At 42.4% G+C, this 26485-nt stretch overlaps 2 protein-coding genes across 2 annotated transcripts; one reads left to right on the top strand and one right to left on the bottom strand.

Moving 5' to 3' along the window:
* The first annotated feature begins 5510 nt into the window (after window positions 1-5510).
* On the top strand, window positions 5511-9515 carry LOC124670163 (probable E3 ubiquitin-protein ligase XBOS34). The gene is made up of 9 exons (XM_047206673.1): window positions 5511-5932; window positions 6043-6157; window positions 6261-6341; window positions 6429-6517; window positions 6616-6707; window positions 6851-6932; window positions 7049-7151; window positions 7905-7990; window positions 8364-9515. Exons 1-9 carry the CDS (start codon window positions 5831-5833, stop codon window positions 9189-9191), a joined length of 1578 nt encoding a protein of 525 aa, XP_047062629.1. The 5' UTR covers window positions 5511-5830; the 3' UTR covers window positions 9192-9515.
* Window positions 9516-11622: 2107 nt separating this feature from the next.
* Window positions 11623-14583, bottom strand: LOC124670099 (CRIB domain-containing protein RIC7-like). The gene is made up of 5 exons (XM_047206605.1): window positions 14422-14583; window positions 14160-14285; window positions 13625-13743; window positions 12247-12340; window positions 11623-12068 (listed from the first exon to the last, which is right to left on the bottom strand). Exons 2-5 carry the CDS (start codon window positions 14218-14220, stop codon window positions 11623-11625), a joined length of 720 nt encoding a protein of 239 aa, XP_047062561.1. The 5' UTR covers window positions 14221-14285; window positions 14422-14583.
* Window positions 14584-26485: the final 11902 nt, after the last annotated feature.

Raw genomic sequence — 26485 nt, 5'->3', positions numbered from 1 at the left:
CAAAAGCACAAGCGCGAACATATATACCAATAGTTGAACGAGGAATATACTTAAACATAACCTTAATATCAGGGTTCAAGCCATTGAAAAACATGTTTCTAGTACTTTCCTCAAATTCCTTTATATCACAACGGTACATGTAAAATTTAAATTCCTGATAGTAAACATGCACAGTATTACTACCTTGTTCTAATCGTTCAAGTTTGCGGAGCAGTTCACGTTGATGAGAAAGAGACACAAATTTACGTCTCAAAACAGATTTTAAATCTACCCAAGTAGTAGGTGTATTATCAACATTTTCTTTATAATTCCGAGTCCCACCAAACGGAAGCAAGATCAATAAAAGTTTGGGCGACAATTCTTACTTTCTCATGTTCATTAAAATCATGGTATCCAAAAATATTGTCAACCTCAAACTCCCAATCAAAATAAGCATCTGTATTATATCTACCCTCATAAACTGGTAAAGATATAACCTGATCATGATCTCCTGTAAATGGTTGCACATGCAGCTCCGTAGTCGTCATGGTACTCGGGTCGATGGCTTGGTCCTCAATTCCTGTCATGGTTAGTACCCAAAAAGCACAAATGTATATGCCTACAAACTACGGAGATGGGGATAAATCGATTTGTTGGTGGCAGATGTGGCGGAAGTGTATGGTGGCGGTGATATGGCGAGGACTGCAAGCGGAGATGGTGCGGCGGCGACGTGACTACTATGATCAGAACTTGAAACTCTAACGACTCTAGACGCTAAGACCAGCACGCGACACAACGATTGCAGACAAAGACTCAAAAAGCAAAAACTGAAAAGATCATGCAATGGCTTGGCAGGGGCTATGGGACGGATGATCTAATCTAACTTCTTTTTGTGGGGCTTTTTCTGGGTTATAGGTAAAACAAATCTACACTAGGAAAACTGTAAATCTCACCGAGCAACCTGAAATCTGATACCACTTGATAGGGCAAAGGAGGCCGATCTTTCGATGAGAGTATGATAGCATCGATTTGTTGGTGGAGTTCGTGCTTGACGATCCGACTACACGTGCAAAGCTCGTGCGCCAATGCAATTGCTAGGACAATCTCCGGGAGTTACTGATCTTGCGGATGCACGATCAGCCTGACCGACGAGGGTCTTAATTCCTACCCGAAATCGAGAACAAGTAAGAACTAATAATGCAATCAGAATTATTGCGGATATAGATGAAAGCTTTATTGAAAAGGTGGGATTCCGAATAGTCGGTCTTGTTCTGGGCGTTGGCCTCAAAAGAAGTACACGAGAGTTGCAACGATGGCTAACTTTTAATCTAATCAAAATCCAAGTTCTAATGACGGCTACAGAGGGATATATATGGGGAAGTCAAGGGATTTTCGTCCAACCAGCTAGGGTTGGCCAAAAACACCCCTAAATGGGCCTTCCTCCACTTATATGGCCTCTTAAAATCCCCTAAAATACCTAATCCGAAAATACATGGGCCTGGCCCATTAAATAAGGTGACGCAGACACCAATAATAACTCTTTGGACGAATTTTATGATGGAGTAACTTGTATAATTCATCCAAGCATCATTGCTTCACTATGGTGGCTTCAATGTTCCGAAATCCTCGCTTGCAACGCCATCCAGAATCCTTACAGTGTCTGCTGCCATCTCCATGCACGTTCCTAATCCAATGCTTGGCGTCCATGCTAGATCCATTCCTAAATAATATAAATACATTTGATTTAGGCAGCATCATATTCTCATATATATCGGGAAGGATTCCTAGTAACGAATGTACCCGAGATGTGGTTGTAGGAGTATTGGTTGTATCTATCATAGAGATGTCCTCATCATCCTCCCCTACTTGAATTGAAGTCGTCCTCGACGTAGTCTCATCTTTTTCACCAAGATATGCCTTCAAATCGCAGGTAATCATGTCCTCATCAAATTATGTTTAATTATTTTTTCCACACTTATTTTTACAGTTTGCGGCCGTTTGAGCCGCTCGCTGCTGGCGGCAGGGAGCCCCTACGAACTGAGGAGGATGGACACCATGTCTCTACCCGCGGTGAGGCGTACGTACATACTGGAGATCGATAGTGTCGTACACCTGTTGGCGGTGAGCGGTGAGACTGACCCTCTGTCTGGAGGAGATGATCGTGCTCTTTTTTTGGCGCAAGTATAGAGTGCTCACGTTAGGTTTTTGGCGCCAAGATGATTTTCCCTCCGTGTCTCCTTAAATATAGCGAAGTTTTGTTTCTAATTCTGTGTGCAAAGAGAGGCCCGTTGGATTGAATTCGACGGTTGATTTTCACTAGTATCGTACGTGTACAGCGAGTAACACAACTCGCAGAGGATCCACGCCCCCAAGGGGAAGTGTTAGGAATAGTTAGCGTTAAATCTTATCTTAATACGAAGTTGGCATCAATATCAGGCTCCTTGACCGGCCAGCAAGAGTTGGTGGAATCCTCCTCCTCAATGGGCGCCTGGTCCACCCTAGCCCGGGACGCTCCACTTGTCGAGCTCCCACTCGAAATAGCGGTCCAAGTGGCGCGACCCCTCCACGTATGCGAGGTTGTCATGCAGGTTCAACGGCAGGTGGGTGAGGCGGCATTGGATCTCAATCTAGCGCTCATCACCAGATGCGGGGACGGGCGACATGGAACCCTATTAGGGATTTGGTGCCAACTAGTCGGGATGTGAACGTCTCCCCCATGGCAATGACGCCGCGACCTCCCAAAAGGTTGTGCGCCACCTCAGTGGACATTTCACGTGTTGCCTGGCCCCACCAGGAGTAGGCGAAAGGGCATGGCCGCGCTAGAAGACTCCTTGTGGTCACCCTTCCCTCTCTCGAACCACCGCACTTCTGGGCCATGGAGTCTAGGATTGGTGCCGTCGGTCACTGTGCGGAGTGAGGAGTCAAGTAGGGATAGGGTTTGCACGTGGGGTAGCTAGCATGGGTCCTACTACCTCTGTTCCAATGAATAAGCCTTATATCATTTAAAAAAAGTAAGATTTTGCAAATTTTGACCAAGTTGTTACAAAGAATCATCAATACATGCAAAATACAAAATCAATATCATTATATAAATCATAAAATATATTTCATATGATAAAGTATTTGTTTATATTTTTCTAAAAAATTGATCAAATTTTATTTGGCTTAAGTCTTATTCATTGAAACCGAGGAAGTATTTAATAAGACCATGACGGGTTGTTGTGCCGCTGACAGCTGGGCCGGACATGCGGAGTAGGAAGGACATGCCGTCCCTATGGACGTGGACAGAAAGCAGACCAGATTTGGACTGCGAGATGGTCCATGTGGTAGGTCGTTGTATTGGGCCACAACTTTTCCACGAAATAGGCTTTCGTTCCACTATATAATTAAATCAATCACACCATACAATTATTCGGAAAAAGTAAAATGTTGGGGAAACTGCGCAGACATGCCCAACAAAAAATAAAAATTGATACAGAGGAAGACAACCGTGGATCAACGAAGCATGGTGACCTGCAACTGATGCGCCCTCCGAAGTTGTCTCACCACGCTACATACACCATAGGTCGTTGAGTATCAAGGTAACACCTTCAAGAAGGGTTGCGACGTCGACACGACGATGCTACCTGGACCAGCGAATTGGTCCTAGGGTTTCCTCCGGTACTCATAGGGGAGTGGAGATGGGTTGCCTCGACGATTTACATGTAGGAATGGCGAAGCCCACGTGCGTTCTTCTAAACTCCATCAAACCACATCCCCAAACGATTGTGGCCCAAGAGCTCCTTGAGATCGCACATGCAGACAGGGAATGTACGGTAACAACAGGGTAATAGGAAGGAAGGGGGAACCGTTGCCTGCAGAGTTCGGGCCTGAAGGCCCGTAAAGCGAGGCCATATCCTAGCCCACCTTGCCCATATCTGGCCCACAAACTCGTAGTGGCCGCCACCTCCTTGCTGGAGCCCGACCGCTTCGCACCAACCACCCACCGCGCACAGACGTCAACCCCGCGGCCGACCAAATTGGTTGTCTGACGGTCAACCCCTCACACCGCTATCCTCGCCACCCACTAGCCTACGCATCAATAGATGAAGAATCCCTAGTGCCACTGCTCGACGACTGACGCTGCATGGACGTCATGGACACGCCACCGTCGGCGGGATCCAGGCCCACCTGGCTCATATCCGCTATGTCAGAGCCACACCACTTACGTCCGAGCAACCTAGCCAAAGCCTAGATCTTCTCCCCCTTCTCGAGCAGGAACCGACGAGTGTCGCCCCTGGCCCGTGGTAAGGAACGAGCCACCACCTCCGCAACCACTGCAGATGCGGCCGCTCGAAGGAGCCAAGCGCGCACCACCACATCACCGTGCGTCGCTACAGACCGATCCCAAGCGTCGCCACCATGGATTCCGAGGAGAGAACCACATCCTGGCTCGAGGTAGGAGACCCACGTCCACCCCCCTTCCCATGGCGAGAGGATGAAGAGTCCCCTCAACCGCTGTCGATCGGGTTTCGCCCGACTGCACCCCTTGGCAATGGTGAGGGAGGAGGAGTGAGAGGGGATGGAGGAGGCGGCACGATCTAGGGTTTCTGTAGATCGCCACGTGGGAGCGATACGGGAGAAGTCGATCCACATGGACAACATTTGATTTTTCTTTTTTACTCATTCTTGGGCCACAACTTAAAACCGTGGATATCCATTATGACATACAATGGGAGTGCTTAGAAAAATAAACTGGTTTTTTTCGAGCACCAACGCTTATTTATACTAGACATATGACTACACCTCTTATGTACAAATAAGCACCGCTGCTTAGCACCGGTTTTTGTCTAAGCACCTTGATGTGGGCATTACCCTTCGGGTACCTGATATTAGCCTACCTTCCATGGCCCAACAAGGAGCCCACAATGATCTCTGCGGCCCAGGATGGACCAATACGTCGGTTGCGGCGATGGAAAGATGTAAGCGGATGGATTCTTGACGGACAAGGCAAGAAGATGTTGTTTAAAGGAAAGATAGATTAGATCTTGCTGTAATCTAATCGAATTTGTGCATGACTCTCGGGATCTGGACTCCTATATAAAAGCCATGAGAGGGCCTGCCGTATTCTACACGCACAACCCATACAACCTACACAATCTCGCATACACTAAACCCTAGTAACCTTACCGTCCGGGGAGAGCATCACCACATAGTCTATCAGTTGCCTCATTGTAACCTTTTTCATCGATAAATCAAGATCAAACAAGCAGGAGTAAGGTTTTTACCTCATCGAAGGTCTCAAACCTGGGTAAATCTCCCCTTTTGTTAGCTTATTGACGAAATGCGTTGCAGTGTTGAAGATGCTAATACTACTACTATATCATAGTCATTAGTCAACCCTGACCGTGTTTGTTTGTCTCGCAAGGCGCAAGAAGCAGGTTTGGGATGTGAAATCCCCAAACAGCCCGCATGGTGCCGTCACATCCCATCCCGCGTTGGCGTGCCCAGCTCTCCAATCTCTTGGCCCCGAAGGCAAAACCACAAGACCGGAAGAAAATTGTTGGGCTTAATTTCTCACCAGTTTCTCTTCTCCAAACAAGCACGCATTAAAAGTCCCACCCGTAATAATCACCCATCCGCACCCTGACCTCGCCCCTCTCACGCGGACGCGGCGGGGGATCCCAAATCTTGTGCCCCGGAGACCTCCGGATTCCGCGACGCAGCAACCTCTCCTGCCCGCGGCGGCCGGCGGGCGCGGGAGAGAGCTGCTCGCTTGGAGGATCCCCTGCCCAAATCTTCCGTCTACTGATAGGTTTGGCGCGAGAGACAAGTGCTCCTCCGCTTATTCCTCAAATTCTGCGCTGTCCAAATGGGGCTGCAGCAATCCAAGGAGGAGCTGCTGTACCAGCAGGTGAATTACGGCAACATCGAGGGGATTCGGACCCTCAAGGCGCAGGGTGCAGGCGTTGAGGCAAGGATAACAATTTCTATTTCTATTTCCCCCTTCCACATCCCACTCTTCTATCTATAAAATACCTGGGGATTCATTCACTTAATTTCGGCTTCAAATGTTGCTTGCAGTGGATCGACAAGGAAGGGAAGACGCCCCTCATGGTCGCCAGCATGCGCGCTGATCTGCACAACGTGGCTAAACTTCTGCTTGAGTTGGGCGCAAATGTGAATGCATACCGGCCTGGTATCTGCACGTTTCTGCTTAATGTATTGCCTTTAGTTCTCAATTATTATTCCTAGACTAGAATGCATGACAGAGATTTTTTTCTTTTCTTTTCTACTTGTAGGATCACACAATGGAACTGCATTGCACCATGCTGCCAAGAAAGGGCTTGAGCTGACTGTCCATTTACTCCTCTCACATGGAGGTATACCATTCAGTAGACCATGCCTCATTTTCTTGCTGCTTCAAAGTTTTCATATTAAACAACCTTTTCTTTGGGGTTTGTTTGCAGCTAACCCCTTTATAACAAATGATGATTGCAATACTGCACTTGATCTGGCTAGAGAAAAGGGCCATGTGAATGTTGTAAGGGCTATAGAGGTATATTTTTTCTTTTCCCCTTGATATCCTTTTTTCCTCTAGTGTACTAACATAACTTACCCATTTTCATTGGTTGGTATTTGTTTAATTATTTTCAGGGACGGATTTCTCTTTTTTGTGGATGGATGAGGGAGAATTATGGTCCTGGTTTCTTGGAAGCGTTCGCTCCTCAGTTCCTGACTAGAAAGATGTAATATTCCCATAACCTTCTTCGCATTAGATTCTGCACAGTCTATGTTATTAATCAACCTGCATATCACAAGCACATACATGCGAGGATCATCGCGTAGTATATTTTATGCTTCTCTGTTCTAACTTGAATCTGCTCCCCAGTTGGGCGGTGATTTTACCTCGTGAAGTAGGGAACCCAACGAGACCTGTCAAGCTTGAGTTGGCCATATATCCTGATTTGCAGGTATGGAAGTTTCGCTGGGCTGCTGCTTTATTTTGGGCTATTTTTATTGCATCTTCTGTGGATCTATGCTACCGAGTTTCTGTTATTTCTAATATTTTATTTTTATGAATAAGCAGGCTGCTAAACCTCGTGTTGTAGTTAAACTTTGGAAATCTCAAGTTGAGCAACCAAAGTATAATCTGGCTGATCCTTCCATGACAATTTTTGACAAAGTTACAAGTATGTGTAATAATGTTTTGCGTTTTCAGTTCATACTACTTGGAAATGCCTGTTCGCAGATTGTGTACATGCTTTATCAATATTTCCCAATTTAGTGCAATTTTATATTTTGTTCATCTGACTGTTAGAAATAATTTGCTAAAAGAACAGAACACATGGTTCTTTGGTGTTAAAAAGTTATTATGTGTTGTGAATTAATCAAGTTTATTATCCCATTTACCATGCTTTTTGGCATGAGGAAATGATATATTTCGTTTGTTAACTTTTCGTTAGAGCTAGGAACCTGGAGAGCTACTCTTAGTGATGAACTCGTGATTTTCGTACTTCCCCATAAGAGAACAAAGATTGCTACACCTGCGCTCATAGTCATGCATGCTTGATCATTCTAATTGTTTGCAAATTTGAAATCTCTCACTCTCTAAAGCTACTTTGTTATATCTACATTGTAGAATTCATCTTGCTCTTTACACACCCACGCACATGTGCATACATGTATGTATTGAATTTTTAATCTCTTTATAGAAAGTGCACTATTGTTATTTCCCTGCAAACTGCAAAGCTTTCTGATGAAATGGGTACTTTACATTTTGTAGTGACCTATCAGTACATTTTATATAGTACTTGTACTTTCTATTATGGGCACTTGGACATAGCTTTGTTTCTCAGATGGTCTGCAGTTAAAAATGATACTTCAAAGATTAAACGGTGAACTGTTAGGTCATTCCGTTCTATTTTTTCTTTCAAAATTTACAGAATCTCGATACAAGATTTTATCGGCGAATGAAGGTGACAAGCAGCAGATTCGATCATTTTATAGTGCATGCTGTGGCATGGCACAGGTGATATAAGCTGAACTTTCTTAATGTTTCCCCTCGCTAACTAGTCATTCATGGTATATTCTGAATTATTACCTCCTTTCCAAAATATAAGCCTTTTTAGAAAGCTAATATAGTATTTTTGAAGAGTAACCTAGCTTTTCACTGTGTTCAACATTGTCTTTGAACGATGTAGATAAGTATATGGTTCGTTTTATCAGTATACAATGAGATTTTTTTTTTTTTAATTTCAGTACTCCCTCCGATCCATATTACTAGTACTAAAATAGATGTTTGTACAACTAAAATGTGTCTAGATACATCTATATTAGCTTCAAGTAATATGAACCGGAGGGAGTAGAGTTTTTCCAATCTAATTTTCGCAAGATCCTCTTAGGTTGCCAGCATGGTTCCTGCACGACCAGTGAGTGCCCCAACTCCAAATCCATTACCAATAAATTCATGTTCAGCAGCTTCAGGGTCATCCACTCCCAGTAAGGAGGATGTTGAGTTAGCGATGGCTATCAATGCCTCCATCCAATCTGCTATAGCAGAGGGAGTGCCCGACCTTCAGCCAGTGACATCAACTACAAACAACAGTGGCTGGGCAAACAAGGCGAACAGCTCTCTCAATGGGTGGGGCCCACCAGACTCTACCACACCTTCAAAGATGAGTGGCCAAGTGCAGATTGATGCCCCAAGCAGCAGCACATACAATGGATGGGACATGCCTGGAACAAGCTCTAACCAAAGTTTATCAAGACCTCACAAAAGTCAAAACAACCCTTTGACTGTGATTCCACAGGTGGCACCTCTGGCTCTTCCAACACCAACTGTACCTCCCGTTCTTCCAACACCAACTGTGCTTCCGGTTCTTCCAACACCAACCGCGCCACCACTTGCTGAAGGAACCTTCTATGCTGGCCCTGTTCAGTATCCTTCCATAGATTTCACACCAGTTGATGTAACCATGCCACAGACTGAAGGTGATACAACTGTAAACTCTGCAAAAACTGGACAAAATGATGCTGATACAAGCAGCAGTGGCAACACTCCTTCGGGAACTTGTGTGATTTGCTTGGATGCTCCTGTGGAAGGAGCCTGCATTCCATGTGGGCACATGGCTGGTTGCATGTCCTGCTTGAAGGATATAGAGTCGAAGAAATGGGGGTGTCCTATTTGCCGTGCCAAGATTAACCAGATTATCCGCCTTTATGCTGTTTGAGCACTTCAAACAGTGGAGCGGCAAGTCACAACTGCAATTGGGGCTTCTCGCTAAAAGTTTCAATACAAGGGGTAATGTTATACTGCAGTTGGAAGTTTACTATCACAAACTATGCCTTTTGTGTCTCTCGAAGCACAACACGGAAGGCAACTTATGTATATACTAGAATGTATTGCGTATAGAAGAATGTATGTGCTTTGCCGTGCTGAGAATAATTCAGGGGAGCCTTGTATTGAGTATTGCTTCTGCTTTGGGTGATGTGTGTTGTAAGTTCCTATAGTTACCGGTCAATGAAGGCAGTGGTTACAAAGCCAGTTTTGCATACGGGCCTGCGAGCGAGCACCGCAAGTGCTTTCTAAGAAACTGTTCCCTACTTTCCTAACTCATGCCAGTTTTGTAACCTAGGTCTTTCAATGGGCATGTGTTGCATAATCCCTTCTGCCTTTGACTGAATGGTGGAAAGGAGTTTTTTTTTTGTTGCTATTTTGGTCTATTTTGTGTGAAATAAACACCTGGATTTCCCAGTGAGGGAATCAAGATCCACATATTCGTCAAAAAGAAATCAAGTTGGAGGAGGCGGAGCGATGGTACCAAGCATCGAACCAACACTACCACAGGCTGCCTGAGCAGCCATGGGAGCCGTGGGATAGACTAGGAGCCGTGGGATAGACTACAACATTTTGTGTAACTAAGTGACGCATGTGCGTTTACACGCTATGTGTACTCTGAATGATCAAGGAATTTTACGAAACAATATCTAAATAAACAGAAGCAACACTGTCCTTGTCTGGGAAAAGAAGGTATGCACCTCTCCTTTTATACTGTTTGTTGATCCACAAACCCATGCAATGTCATTTGCAAAACTGTCATCTGCTGTGCCTTCTTGAGAGCCACCTAGAGTGCAAAAACTTGCAGTTGAGCCATCTCCCAAGACGACCTCGCAAGGTCACTGTTGGAGCACAAGTCGCCGTCCCTACCCATGGCCTAGTCCTGTGCAATCCACTCGAACCAGAGTCATCCAAGCCAAAATGCTGAGCTAGCCAAAATGCCGATGTAAAGAAGACCAGTGTCCTTTATGCTAAACCCATGAACCCACCTAGCTGCTTAGGGTGGCAAAATTTTAGTCAGTTGACAAGGCAATGACCTCAAATTTACTAGGATCGCATAATCTTGTTGATCTTGGAGTTGAGCCATTTGCTCAGGATGAAGGCGACAAGAAGTAGACGAGATACATCACCAAGATGGCACTCCACTCCCCTTTTCTCTGTGGTAGTTAATGATAAATTATATGGCTCTTAACAGCTCAAAGGTACTCTATTCCACAAGGTTGCCCTCAGTCACCCTACCTATTTACTTTTGGGGAGAATTGGTTATTTACCCAAAAGTTCATCAGTCTTGGATCATCTATCCAAAGTTGATTCTACATTGGTCCAATACCCAGTAGAGACTTCAGTATACTTAGCGTTTAAGTATAAGGCAGATTACAACTAATTGGGTATAACAATAAGGATAACATCATGCAAGATATACTCAAATTTTGAAGAGAGGTTGAGTTGTATGATGCAGGACAACTACTGATCAACTAACCTGTCATGACATACTCAGGAGGTGCGCATAGAAATACGATCCGACTGGTTTCTGCCAGACTGGTTCCTCGGTAGGTGCCCTTTCCGAAGCAGATTTACAGACAACGATTAAAATATACTAGGAGCAAAGTAGTCATTTCCATCAGCAATTAAAGGGTATTTTTTTTAGTTTACACAAAACCCCATCTGAGTATATCATAAGCACAATCAAGTCTTTTCATGGGTCTTTTACAAAGGTACAATCAACTTTGGATAGATGATCCAAGGCTCATGAACTTTTGGGTAAATAACCAATTCTCCCTTATTTTTTTGCTATGGATAGCTCTCGTTTGGACTAAACATTGGGCTTGTGGCAACTCCATTCAAGGGAAATGCCTTCTGGGAACTCCGTCATCACACTCCTATATCAATGAAGCTATCCATGGCATATTATTCACGCCTTCTGATTTCTGAACAATATAGCAGAATATAAGCGCCACCAGAGACATGCATACCAATTGCATCAGTGCACATGCATATATATAATAATAGCGATTAGCGAGGTACATCAGACGCAGTACACTTTATATATATATATGTATATCTGGAACAAGACAAGGGATTAAGAAAAAATGATCAATAGTACAAAAAACAGAGAAAATTGTTGCTTTAGGGCGTGCAAACCCACTTCTGTGAGCGCCAAAGCAACGTGTAACCTTCAACACCTGCACGCATGTGTCACTCGAGTACTCTATATTGTTTGTCAATCGCCACTTGATCCAACCAGTTAAGCTCAAAGTACTCTGGCTCGTGATGAGCACATAAGCTTTCATCTCCAAAACGAGGACAGCTTGCCCGGCAGCCGTTTACAATTCGCGATTCTTGTCTTCTTCGGCCACCTGAGATAGCGGCGCTGTGCCCTCCTCCGGCGCTGCTCCGCCGTCCTTGGTCGATGCACCACCACTTCCTTCAGAGCTTGCCTTGTTTTTCCGGCGGTTGGACTTCTTGGGCACCGCAGGGAGGTCCTGGCAAGTGGAACCAGCAGTGTCCTCAGCCGCCTTGTCCTTGTCCTTGTCCTTCTTGCGGTTCTTACGGGTGCCCTTCTTGGCCTTTTCCTTCTTCTCCGAGGTCTCAGCACTGCCTGCTGTGCCGTCCATGGAAGAGGTGTCAGAACCCCGGGACCGATTCCGCCTTGACTGGCGAGAGCCTGGGGATGGAGGGGAGTCGCCTGCGGTGCCGTCGATGCCTCCTGCATCACCTTTAGTATCTCTGAACGAGGTATCCCCCAGGCCTGCGCCATCTAGGACTATTTCTGTCGGAGTAAAACAAGGAAAATTTATGCAAATGTTAGCATCTTTTGGTATAAATCTGTAAAAGTTGAATGCTAACATGTTAAGATCAGCAGATGATTAATACTGAATTTGCACAAGAGTTTCAAAAAAAGTTTCACAGAATCAAATTAAGGAAATGTAAGAGAGTGAGAATTGAACCTTGAGAAGCCCATGGGTTAGCGGCAGCAGAACCTCCTCCCCTGTCGCTCCTAAATGAGGCTGAGTCCAATGGCGCCGAGTGGTAGTCTTTCATCTAGCAATTACAATATTTTCATGCCAACACAGTTACTGCTAAGATAAAGTACCTTGAAGTCGTTTCATTTCTTAAATTGCGCTCCAAAGAGCTCAATTTCTCAACAAAATTATGTCTTGTAAACTTCGCAACAAATATTGATGTGTGTCTCAGTCGATCCAGATAGTCATACCCTTCTTTTCGAAAAGAGTGAATTCCACTTTTTACCCTATAGTTGCGCATTTGTGACACATATTACCCCATTTAGTGCAACTTTTACAAAAATATCCCATCTAGGAGTTTTTAAACATGGTTTTACCCCAATTTAGCATTTTGTTTGTTTTTGTTAGATAGGACCGGCGTATTTCGTCGATGTGATGCGACAAAATGTGTAAATATCGGAGGCCCTCATCTACAATTATGTCCAGACTTCTCTCATCTAATTGTTTCATTCCTCGTCCCCGTACTGATATTTTTAAAAGTAGGTAATCACCTCATAGCTTGCCCAATGAATACACATCAGAAATCGAGGGTCCAAATATTCTAAAATGCATAATCTAGATGATTTTTATTCAAACGGGCAATTAGTGTCACAACTGCAAAATTACGGGATAAAAAGTGGAATTCACTCTTTTGAAAAATAATTATGCAATCGTAGAAGCTTTAAAATAACTGATTGCTCTCTGACCCAATGAAATAGGCAATGCAGATCATTTTCTCTTATGAACAAGAAATAATCATCTACTTTTTGATTGGTTCATGTTGCATGGCGCACTGCGTATTTAGTTTTCATCATCAGCCCACCCACAGTATCTTATATCGCTCAGAGGAGCGGATAAATCATTGTGATCACTTATTTTGATCGGAGCAGCAGTGGCTATGCAGAAAGGATGTGGTTTTGGACAAAATGAAATTACATTCTTGTATGCAGGTGCTACTCTAGTCTTGGGTACCAGTTTCATTAGCGTTGGTACAGAGTCGATGGAGCTTGGCGCCTAGAGGCTAGAGTGGATTACCATGGAGCTATGCCCCGGTTACCCGGTGATAGTTTCTTTGTTTTTCGTGTTATCCTTGTTCTCCAAACATAAATTTTTTGGTCTAGTTTTCTTTATGAGGATGATTGGTCTATCTTTTTTGGTCGGACCTTTGTCTAAGTTTGGATATATGCATTTGATGCATATGCCGGGGTAATAAAAGCCTCTATTTTATAAAGAACATGTTTGTCTCTCAGAGCAGACAACGAAGTCCTTTTGAGCTTGTTCCAATAATGCAATAAATACTGGCTTATGAAAGACGTAAACTTACCCAGCTAGGTGCTCCTGCCTCCTCCTTCTTTGCTGGGGCACTAGGTCCATCCCATCCGATATGCGCCACATGTTTCACATCCGTAGGGAATCCAATTTGCAACTCTTGTTCCTTAGTATCTGGTGGTCATCATTTAGAATAAAAATAAGGAGTACTTGTTAGGCTGGTCGTAGTGCATAGTATTATATTGTAGTATAATGCATATGATACTTGTCTATGATATCATCACTATAGTGGGTGGTATTATAGTAGTATCATAATCTTCTAAATTTATTGTTTTGTAGAATCCCAATACAAAATGTGTGTACAAGATATATTTAGCATTAGCTTTTCTCGAAACATGCGCTATGATACAGTATCTACCTATGTTACTCTAATCTTATCTCTCCTTATTAATTAGATGCCACATCAGCATTTTTGTGGGCCTAAGATGCATGATACTGCCTAAGATACTAGCACTATGACCAGCCTTATGATAAAATGTGCAAGTCAAAGTAAGTTTGATTGCGTTCAGCAAATAACTATAAGTACATACCCATTATGTTAGAGAAGTAGCGGAAGGGCCTCAGGATCCCCTTCTTCATCTTTGTGCTCATGTCCCTTTCAGCTACCCTTTTCTAATTTATTTGTGCCCTAGCACACTTCTTGAATCTACAAATTGCTGCAAGAGAATACACCACAAACCTTGCAATGAAGACACAGCATTGAATAAATAGGAAATGGTCTAGTACAGAAAAGATTGAAATCAACATAAAATTAAGTGCTGCAGATGAAGGATGTCACATTGGAATTCTTACTCTCTTAAGAACCTCAAACTCAATTGTAACAAGAATGAAATATGTCGCCAATTCTTGTTCCGGTCCTCTCACTCCTTCACTGGGCCAACAGCATGTTGCTCCTCCCTCAATCTCTTCCTCCCAGAATTATGCTAGCTCAATATTGCGAGACCCTCCGCTGCAATGGGCATATGGTTAAGAAACTTATGCCGAGCTCAGCGGAGGGCGCATCGCGTCAATCGAATTCCGAGGTTGGGATTAGGAGGAGCGCTAACTTATGTCTAATTCTGTCGAGGGCTAAGAACCCTTTGAGCCGTCTCCTAATATTCAACCATGCATGGGCGTAAGAAGAGGCTACCTGTCGATTTTGTGGCTATATAAGGAGCGTACAGTTACGGAAACTGGTTGGAGGATGCAGAGGACGTTTGCCTAAAGATAGCCCTCTGGACAAAGATGTCACTGCTAGAAATAACCCTTGTGCTGCTCCAACCATGAGTTACCATGCAATTTTCCGCTTTGTCCTCCAATTTTTTTGTTTGTATATATATGTTTCCTTGGTCCACTTGGTCGATCCCATGAGAACAACAAGGAGGACACAAGAAAACACATTTTGCAAAGACTGTATCTTCTTGTCTTATTCTCCTAAGTTATAGTTTAGTTCATTTGATAATAATGACACAAATTTGAATTGGTTCGATCTAAGAGGTGTACTATGTAGAACTGAATTTAAGTTCATTTATTTCTCCCAGGCTCTAGTTTAATTGTGTACTACGGTGGCTCAAATTCCAACCTCGGCTCCCAGCACCCCCTCCCCATGTGTTTTTTAATGCCGGGTGGACGAAATTTCCCCACTCACGTCCCAGGAGCCCATTTTTTGCCGGATTGGGCCTATTTTTCATCTGGCGATCGCAGGCCGAACCCAACACCCCAGGGAGCGTGAACTGAAAAGGCGCGTGGGCCTGTCGACGTCACACCCACAAAAGATTCCCCACTCCCCTCGCGTTGCTCAAACCAGCTCGTCGCCGCCGCGTCGTCGCCGGCACCACCCCATCCTCTCCCGCCGCGCACACGCAGGCAGAAAGGCCACACCCACTCCCAAGCTACCGCCGAGCTCACCGCCGTCCATCACCTCACCGACGCTCCTTACCGCCCCCCGTGCCGACCGCTGCGGCACCACGCCCGTGAGGTGTTCGGCGTTTTGATTGCTCGGCCTTGGACTCCGACGACGAGGAAGAGCAAATGTTTGTTTCATTGTTGGAGGAGGAGAACGCAGCCGCCGCCCATGATGAAGAGCACATGATGATCCTGGCGTCTTTGGCCGCCCTATACGCCGAGCGGAACTCAAAGCCACGGCGTGGCGGCTCGGCGCCCGGTCGCCGGAAGGCCAAGGCGAGGCATCGCTTGGAGGGCCACATCATGCATGTTGTATGCCGATTACTTCGTTGGCGAACAGCTGCACCCTGAGGTAGTATTCCGGCACCGGTTCAGGATGAGCCGGGATCTCTTTTTGAAGATTGTGTATGCCGTCCGGGACTTGGACCCTACTTCCGATGCAAACTGGACTGCACCGGCATGATTGGATTTTCCTCGCTGCAGAAGTGCATGGTCGCTATGAGGTTGCTTGCATATGGAGCTCCAGGTGATAGTGTCGATGACTATCTGCGCATGGCCGAGAGCACCGCCATTGATTGCTTATACAAGTTTTGCATGGCAGTCATAGCAGTGTTCGGGGAAGTATACTTGAGATCACCCATTGCTCAAGATACTGAGCAAATACTTGCAACCAATGCTGCAAGAGGATTTCCTGAAATGCTTGGAGGATCGAGTGCATGCATTGGAAGTAGAAGAACTGTCCTACGGTTTGGCAGGGCATGTACACAAGCCACAAAGGATGATGTAGTGTGGTACTTGAGGCAGTGACTACATATGATACCTGGATTTGGCACTCCTTCTTTGGAATGGCAGGCTCAAACAATGACATCAACGTCTTGCAGTGCTCGCCTGTCTTTGCCAAGCTTGTTGAGGGCCATGCTCCCCCGGTGAACTATGAGTTTAATGGGCGCCACTATAACAAGGGATACTACCTTGCAGATGGCATCTATCCCTACATGGTCAACATTTATGAAGACGATCTCAAGCCCGAAGCTACCAAAAGAAGCGCAATTTGCCAAGGAGCAAGAAGCTGCCAAGAAGGATGTCGAGCGAGCATTTGGTATCCTCTAGCAGAGATTTGCAGTTGTCCGGTTCCCAGCTATGACTTGGTCGCATGATCAGATGTGGGAGGTGATAAACTGTTGCGTGATATTGCACAACATGATCATATATAGAGAATGAGCGGAAACATCCAGTTCCTAAGGACGAGTTGTTGCAGCCATATCACCGACAAGGTCCTCTTGCAGAGCTTGATGATCAGGTGCCGGCATCATGGGCTTCCTTTCTAGCTATGAGCCAGGAGATCCGAGACTCACGTGTGCACCAAGAGCTGCAGGACGATCTGGTGACCACCTATGGGTTTGCAAGGGTGCAGCAAGAGCTGGTGCACCATGATTTGTTGTGTTTGTTGTGTTGTTGTCATGTTGTGTTTGTTGAACTATTTCTTTGTTGAAATAATGCCAAATCTCGGCGAACAATGTCATACATTTTCATATTTTCTGTTGTATTATGAAATTTTGCCAAAAATTGGCGGAATCCGGCCGGCCTGGGGAGCGGCTGTGGGTTCGCCGCTGGAAAACTGGCCCTCCCCATGCCAAAAATTACATCCATCCGACGCTAACTAGCACCGGATTTCGGTCTGGGGAGCGCCAACGAGTCGAGATGATCTAAGCAGCAACCACGAGCATGCTGCCAATATAACCCGGCAGGAGCGGGCGCTCTAGCACACGTAAAGATCGCGCCGCCCTCTGGGGTGACGCCAAGACCAAGGGAAAGCTCCCTCAGGCGCCCGCTGTGACGGGGGGCAGACGACTCTCCCCCCGGGATGGCCGGTGTCACCCGGGTCTTATTCTTGCTGTTGCGAGGGCAGCCGTGCCCCCGCTTTGCCGGAGCTTTGGTGGGGCCGGCTGCACCAGGGGCCATGGCGGCCGCAGGCGTCTGTAACATCCCAGGTTTCCAGACGTTTGCGGGGTAGAATTAGAAAAGGGATGTGCATTGCATCGCAAAACTGGGAAAAATTTCGCGCTTAATTGCATAAAAACCTAAGAGGGAACAAGTTTCTGTAGCGATTCAACCCGGTAAGAATTGAATCTCTGTGCATAATAGTGCTAGTCCCTGGATCAATCGCTAGCACACACAGTTTAAGATGTAATACCAAGAAACAAAGGTCTTTATTACATCGCATGATCCAAAATTACATAATAACTTACAAATTGCATAGCACAAAGCTAGCTCAATATCAGAGTTCACAACGAACCATAATAGCATGGAGTCCTTCGTCTTCATGTGCCACGAAGCGAGCATGTCGAGTATAGACTCGTAACCCTAACCATCGAACCTCACTCGTTCATCAAAATATCCGCAACATAAAACGTTGCAGCCACGCGAGGTCAATACATTTGGAATTGTATTGGCAAATGTCACTATTTGGTGGATATATAAATGGCGCCTATCAACTACGTGCTCATTTGGCAAGTGGAGTTTCGGCACTTTTGCGGAAAGCAATAGTTTCCCTATCTTTTATAAACAATTTTATTCTTTCGAAAATCATCGTCTAGGAACATATTAGCATAACCCATGCCGTCGCAAGACAGCTTAGCTTCATATGCTCTTAAACATCTACGGACATGCTAGCATAGGCCCATGTAAACACAAGACAACCTAGCTCGCATGCTCCTAAACCCATTGTTTGTTCCATCAAGTTTTATTAAGAAATTGGAATGATGAGATCTTCCAAACAGTACCATGACTCTAGTCGCTCATAATTGTCCATAACCGGGGACACATGTAAGTACTTAGTTTAGACACTCTTAGAGGTTGTACACTTTATCCACATGACCTAGTCAGCCCCTTTTACCATGATGCTCAATTTGCTCAAATGGTCGGGAAAAGACCGAGTCGAGACCGTTTTCGAAGTAGGACCCCAAGCCATCCGGACTGGACCCATGCCATCCTACACATCTACATCTGCTAGTCACGTCAGGTCGGGTTCCTACAACTTACTTAGTCAAGCCGTAGCCCATATGACATGCGGCCGTACACGGAAGCTACTAAACAAGAAACTCTGTCCAATCTCTTTGATCCCCGGGCGGCAATCCCCACCATTGTTCACCGTGCGTACGCTCCCGTCTTACCAATCCGCCTAGGTGTTTCATTATTCAGGTTGTTTTCATTATATCAAAACATATACTTTTATTCATCTAAACTTATCATGATAACCCAATCCACGCATCTAAGATAGCATTGCTAAGCAAACAACAATACGGTGGCGACAAAAGAATCAAGTGTTGAACATGTGGTTGTTCTAATAGGTGTTCATAGCATAGCAATATATATTTTTAAAACAATCCTACACATGGATAGCTACCGAAAATAACTACAAAGTGCATAGAAAAATAGTAGGACAGAACGGTGTGTGACACTTGCCTTTTTGGTAACTCGGAGAATTCTCGCACTTCTCTCAATCAAAACTCGTATCTCTCCGTACAACTATAACATAAAAGTAACAGAACATAAACACACATTCAAACAACAAGAAAATCAAGCAAGGCAACAAATTAGAAAGATTTGTTATTCATTGTATTTTAGTTTTCATTAAATTGATGGTTAATTGGGAAATTAAAGGTATGGCAGAGGTATGGCTTGCAAGATATGAATTTGAGATATTGAATGGATGGGTAAAATACTTGGAAAGAAAATGATTTATATGAACCTATGGTCAAATGTTGTTTGCTACTCAAGAATGGGTAAATGGAATGATCCATGTGATAAAATCACACGAGTCTCAAATGACGCAACTCAAAATATTATTTAGTAAAGTGTGACAACACTTACTAAGTTAGTATGAGTTACACATAGGCTTGGGTATAAACAAATGATATATGGAATTACTCAAATTACTCATTTGTAAGTTGAATAGTTTTAAATTAGTTAAAGAAGTGAATGAAAAACAATTTGGATAGACACGATATTGATTCAAGATAGAGTGTCTAGTGGTATTGGTGTGTTCTCCGATAAGTGCAATAATAATAAAGTTTCCTGGATATTTAATTTGGTTTAGAAAACATGAATTGAGTATCTACTTAACATACACAACCTTATTAATTAGCTACCGCAAGATTTATGTTTAGTAAAAATATAAACTTGAGTTCCCTGGATAGGTTACAGTAGTACACGATTAGACCAATTGGAATTATTCAAAAATAATTTATAGAATTTGAATTATCGTCAAATTATCGATTTGTATAGATTTTACTAAAGCAAGTTTATGCACGTGTCAAAGTTGTACAACTCCTATACCAAGTTGAAGTACATGATCTGAGGATTCCAGAAAGTACAAATTTGTTAAATTTGGACTAGTAGATTATTTGATATAATTTTTTTATAGTGAAAAAGGATTGATTAAATCATTTGGATTATGATTCGAAAACTAATACATAACATATACAGTATTCTTGCATATTTGGATTCTACATGTTATAAGCTTTCCAACGATATAAAGTTTGTAAATTTTGGACCTCTGGATGATTTTATAATGAATTTCTAAGTTAGACACATAATCTGATATTTAAAATTTACATTTAAAATTAGTTTGACCGAGTTTGACTGAGACGCTGATCGTACGGTATAGTTGACGGCTGATGTACAATGATCACGGATAATTTCCGCTCCGAATCCGCTTACCATATCCGTTTTTGAGGATCTGGTATGCATTTGAATCACGGATATGGATCTGATGCGGATAGTGATCATGCTGATGTCATGATGATGTGATAAAGGATATGGTATTGATACTATCCGATGGATAAAACTTATCTGCATCAAAGTTGTATACGGATTAATCGAGATCTATCTAAAGACGATAATTACAAATTTCGCCACGACCTTAATATGTTTAGACAAGATAGTTAGTTCATCGACCTATAAGATCTGAATGCTTTAGCAATACGAATTGCTCTTGTTCGTGACGAAACAAGTGTGTACATTTAGCTATATTCAATTGAAAGATCTTGACGAGAGGAACAACTTCCGTGTTGAGGTCATGACAATTCGAGATCGTTTTGAAACTCGATTTGGCTCCGGTTGACTCGAAATAGATCTGTAGATGAGCGATAAATCCGTACGTCAAATCGAAAAACTTTCAACATGAAAGTTGTGGAGGATGATCAGATCTACATACTCACCAAAGGAATTTGGATTTCGTGGAACGAGCACGAACTAATTGAGGATTCCCTTTGTCAGACCTGACGCCTTGCGATGCGAAATTATCCGTGTATGGTGGACGAAAAGAGATGAGATTGGTCGGGATTGAAAGATCTCGACGAGATCTACAACTTTCGTGTAGAGCCCGAGATGATTCGAGGTAGTTTTGGTGGTCAAATCAACGAGTTAAGATTTCGTTGATGTAGGATTTCGAGAAGAGGAAAGGGAAAACGAAACTGCGATGTGGTGGTGGCTTTATATAAACCATAGGTCGGTGGAAAAGGTGGGGCTCGAAGTCAGGAACGCGTAGAAACAAACGGATCTGAATTCGGAGTAGTGTAGCTCAAGAAAAGTTGATTTAAGTGGAGATAAGTTTTGCCATAACCAAATTTGTGCGTGCTTCACCGTAGACACGACCGACTTCGGTGGCTCGGTCCGGCTGGGCCTGGCTGCCTGCTGGGCCGGTCGGTCCGGCTGGCCGGCCCGTTTGTCTTTTTTTTTCTTTCTCTTTTCTTTTTCTCTTTACTTGTTTCTTTTATAAAATGAGTTTCATAATTTCGATTTGAGTGAATTAAATTTCTATAAACTTGTAAAATTATTTTGCTCATTTTAGGATATCACAAACATTTAAACTTTATAAATTATTATTTTATTTTGTCTTTATTATAATATTGCCACTATGGCTATATGAGATGGTTTCAACAAAAGTGTAGCAAACAAGTTTCTAAAAAAAATTATAAAAATCAAAATAGTGTTTTAGGACAATCAAGAAACCCTTTTTTTAAAATTCATTTGTGAAAATAAAATAATAATCATATACACTTGGCCTAATTGCTACTTGGGTAATATTTTGCAAATAGAGTTTTCTAACGTTTTGTTTTCTCAAATAAGAATGCATTAAGAATTTTGAAAACCTTGAAAGCAAGGATATGTTTGATTTTGAAAATACTTTAAAATCAAAAGTCTTTAAAAATACTATTTTGGAATTAACTTGTAAATAACCTATGAAAAGTTTTAATTCTTTGTGAATTTTCAATCAATTTCAAACAATCAAGCATCAAATTCATTTTTATTTTACATTTCAAAATTCTAAAAAATTCGGGATGTGACGAGACTACCACCCTTAAAAGAAATCTCGTCCTCGAGATTTGAGAAAGGCTAGAAAGAAAAAGGTTTGAGTTAACGTCTTCTAATAGGTTCTTGCTCACTATTGCTTTCTTCTCAAACATCTCCGAGGAGATTTCGAAAGTTATCCTTGGGCTTTGAAAATGTTACACTAAATCATATGCGGTCATGCCATCAATTGTATCCAATCTTATGATCGGTACTCATCTCTTGGGCATTATCCTAAGTATACTCATGGGGAACTCCTTGTGATACCTTCTCCAAGTACCATCTCATGCGGTATCTGGTGTAAATCCATAAATCTAAGGGTACGGCTTCTACCACCCTTAAAAGTGACTTTTGTTAGGTAGTCTTAGGTCCTGGGTTTAGTCTAAGCTAATCTTGGTTATGGCTTGGCACATCCGAGGATATGACTTGACCTCAGACCATCTTTTGAAAACATCTATGGCTTAGGGCTTCTGAGTCAAATCCAATAGACGAATGTTTATTCTCATATAGTGAACCACATATCTCTCCAAGATGAGTCTAAAAGGTCCCTTCATAGTACGACTTCTAATCCAAAAGGTTGGTTGAACTAATTTTGATACTGATGGGTTGCTCTTTGGGTCTATCGGGAGACTAGGATGTGTAAACTCCCTATCATCCTTCATCTTTTCCTCCTTGGTGTCTTCGACAATCTTCTGCCACTCTTCATCTAGAGGCTAGATTTTTAAACTAAACGTAGTCCTACGCTTGGCAGCACTTGCCTACTATAAGGGTATGATATTTATCCACCCTAAGGTTTAGGCTTATTCGCCGACATCTCTTTTGTAGGTGTGTCACTCTAGATTCGCAAAGTCAATATTACGAAAGTGAATAATAAGAGTAGTAGGAAGGGTGATCAATCCATCCTGCAACCAAATCATTACTCCGTATTTGATTTATTGAATCTCGTGTTCTAACACTTGGTCAACCTCACAAGTTTGATAAACAAACTTCCATGGAGAATTGAATCAATGTTTCAATCCCCATTATTAAATTGTTTTGAAAACACCTCTATCGATCCCTAGCTAGGGTTTTGCGGAACTCCTACTATACTCTTCTTCATCTTGATAGGAAATATCAAGGATGTTTTCACTACTTGTTGTCTTCATGGAGAGTTGCCGAGAAAACATTCTCTCGGGTTGGGTATAGATGAGAATAGATAGAAATGTCTAAAGAAGATTTCTACCCAAACACAACAGATCATGGCAAAACATCTTACAAACAACCTCTAACAAGCATCAAGCAACATGTTTCAAACACAAACAAACTAGTATGGTCATACCTCAATTTGGTAAGATCAATACTTTCTAACGCTAGCGTTGTTTCAATAAAGAGAGAGCTAATGGTGGTCTGGTCTATTTCTGCTTTGGAAGTTTCAAGTCTCTATTTTACTCCTTCGGTGTATCTTCATGTGTTGCGCATCGAAGTCTTTCTTCAAGTTCTTCATTGGTCTCCCATGCAACACTTCTTGCAGAGTCGAAGAATATCACATGAAGCATCAGTTCCAAACTTCAGGTTCACGGTCTCCATCGGTCCTTTTTGATAGTTTTGATAAGGGGTCATCTAAAGAAAGGAGGAAAACAATTTTGAAAATGGAATAGATGAGAATACAAGAGGTTCCAAAATCCAAACATCTTTCTGATTGAAAATAGGATTAGACACAGTTTTCATTCTAGAGCCTTCCTATTTCTAATCCAAACCTAGGGTCACGATCCTACAGTCAACACAATGCTCGATACCATCCGTAACGATCCGACCCGGTAAGGGTTGAATCTCCGTGCTTATTTGTGCTAGTCCCTGGATCAATCGCTAGCACACACAGTTTAAGATGTAATACCAGGAAACAAAGGTCTTTATTACATCACATGATCCAAATTACATAATAACTTACAAATTGCATAGCACAAAGCTAGCTCAATATCAGAGTTCACAACGAACCATAATAGCATGGAGTCATTCGTCTTCATGTGCCACAGGCGAGCATGTCGAGTATAGACTCGTAACCCTAACCATCGAACCTCACTCGTTCATCAAAATATCTGCAACATAAAACGTTGCAGCCACGCGAGGTCAATACATTTGGAATTGTATTGGCAAATGTCACTATTTGGTGGATATATAAATGGCGCCTAATAACTACGTGCTCATCTGGCAAGTGGAGTTTCGGCACTTTTGCGGAAAGCAATAGTTTCCCTATCTTTTATAAACAAATTTTTTTTTTCAGAAACATCGTCTAGGAACATATTAGCATAACCCATGCCGTCGCAAGACAGTTAGCTTCATATGCTCTTAAACATCTACGGACATGCTAGCATAGGCCCATGTAAACACAAGACAACCTAGCTACGCATGCTCCTAAACCCATTGTTTGTTCCATCAAGTTTTATTAAGAAATTGGAATGATGAGATCTTCCAAACAGTAACATGCCTAGTTGCTCACAGTTGTCCGTAACCGGGGACACGGCTAAGTACTTAGTTTGACACTCTCGAGAGGATTGTACACTTTACCCACATGACCTAGTCAGCCCCTTTTACCATGATGCTCAATTTGCTCAAATGGTCGGGAAAAGACTGAGTCGAGACCGTTTTCGAAGTAGGACCCCAAGCCATCCGGACGGACCCATGCCAACCTACACATCTACATCCGCTAGTCACGTCGGTCGGGTTCCTACAACTTACTTAGTCAAGCCGCAGCCCATATGACATGCGGTCGTACACGGAAGCTACTAAACAAGAAACCTGTCCAATCTCTTTGATCCCCGGGCGGCAATCCCCACCATTGTTCACCGTGCGGACGCTCCCGTCTTACCAATCCGCCCGTGTGTTTCATTATTCGGGTTGTTTTCATTATATCAAAACATATACTTTTATTCATCTAAACTTATCATGATAACCCAATCCACGCATCTAAGATAGCATTGCTAAGCAAACAACAATACGGTGGCGACAAAAGAATCAAGTGTTGAACATGTGGTTGTTCTAATAGGTGTTCATAGCATAGCAATATATATTTTTAAAACAATCCTACACATGGATAGCTACTGAAAATAACTACAAAGTGCATAGAAAAATAGTAGGACATAACGGTGTGTGACACTTGCCTTTTTGGTAACTGGAGAATTCTGCACTTCTCTCAATCAAAACTCGTATCTCTCCGTACAACTATAACATAAAAGTAACAGAACATAAACACACATTCAAACAACAAGAAAATCAAGCAAGGCAACAAATTAGAAAGATTTGTTATTCATTGTATTTTAGTTTTCATTAAATTGATGGTTAATTGGGAAATTAAAGGTATGGCAGAGGTATGGCTTGCAAGATATGAATTTGAGATATTGAATGGATGGGTAAAATACTTGGAAAGAAAATGATTTATATGAACCTATGGTCAAATGTTGTTTGCTACTCAAGAATGGGTAAATGGAATGATCCATGTGATAAAATCACACGAGTCTCAAATGACGCAACTCAAAATATTATTTAGTAAAGTGTGACAACACTTACTAAGTTAGTATGAGTTACACATAGGCTTGGGTATAAACAAATGATATATGGAATTACTCAAATTACTCATTTGTAAGTTGAATAGTTTTAAATTAGTTAAAGAAGTGAATGAAAAACAATTTGGATAGACACGATATTGATTCAAGATAGAGTGTCTAGTGGTATTGGTGTGTTCTCTGATAAGTGCAATAATAATAAAGTTTCCTGGATATTTAATTTGGTTTAGAAAACATGAATTGAGTATCTACTTAACATACACAACCTTATTAATTAGCTACCGCAAGATTTATGTTTAGTAAAAATATAAACTTGAGTTCCCTGGATAGGTTACGAGTAGTACACGATTAGACCAATTGGAATTATTCAAAAATAATTTATAGAATTTGAATTATCGTCAAATTATCGATTTGTATAGATTTTACTAAAGCAAGTTTATGCACGTGTCAAAGTTGTACAACTCCTATACCAAGTTGAAGTACATGATCTGAGGATTCCGGAAAGTACAAATTTGTTAAATTTGGACTAGTAGATTATTTGATATAATTTTTTTATAGTGAAAAAGGATTGATTAAATCATTTGGATTATGATTCGAAAACTAATACATAACATATACAGTATTCTTGCATATTTGGATTCTACATGTTATAAGCTTTCCAACGATATAAAGTTTGTAAATTTTGGACCTCTGGATGATTTTATAATGAATTTCTAAGTTAGACACATAATCCGATATTTAAAATTTACATTTAAAATTAGTTTGACCGAGTTTGACTGAGACGCTGACTGTACGGTATAGTTGATTGCTGACTGTACAGTTGACTGCTGATCTGTACTACTGACTGTATCATTGATTGTCATCTTGACCGTATCATTGACTGCAGATCTGACTTTGACATGACCGGAGTTGACTATGCCGATGTCATGATGATGTTATAAAGTTGACGGAAAAATTTGCTCGGATGGAAAAACTTTCTACATCAAAGTTGTATAGAATTAATAGATCTATCTAACGCACAAATTACTTTTCACCACGGATTAATGTGTTTGACAAGATCTGGGTTATACCTTATAAGA

Source organism: Lolium rigidum, chromosome 7 (genome assembly GCF_022539505.1).
Source record: "Lolium rigidum isolate FL_2022 chromosome 7, APGP_CSIRO_Lrig_0.1, whole genome shotgun sequence".
Lineage (NCBI taxonomy): Eukaryota > Viridiplantae > Streptophyta > Magnoliopsida > Poales > Poaceae > Lolium > Lolium rigidum.
This window is presented reverse-complemented; position numbering and strand designations above follow the sequence as displayed.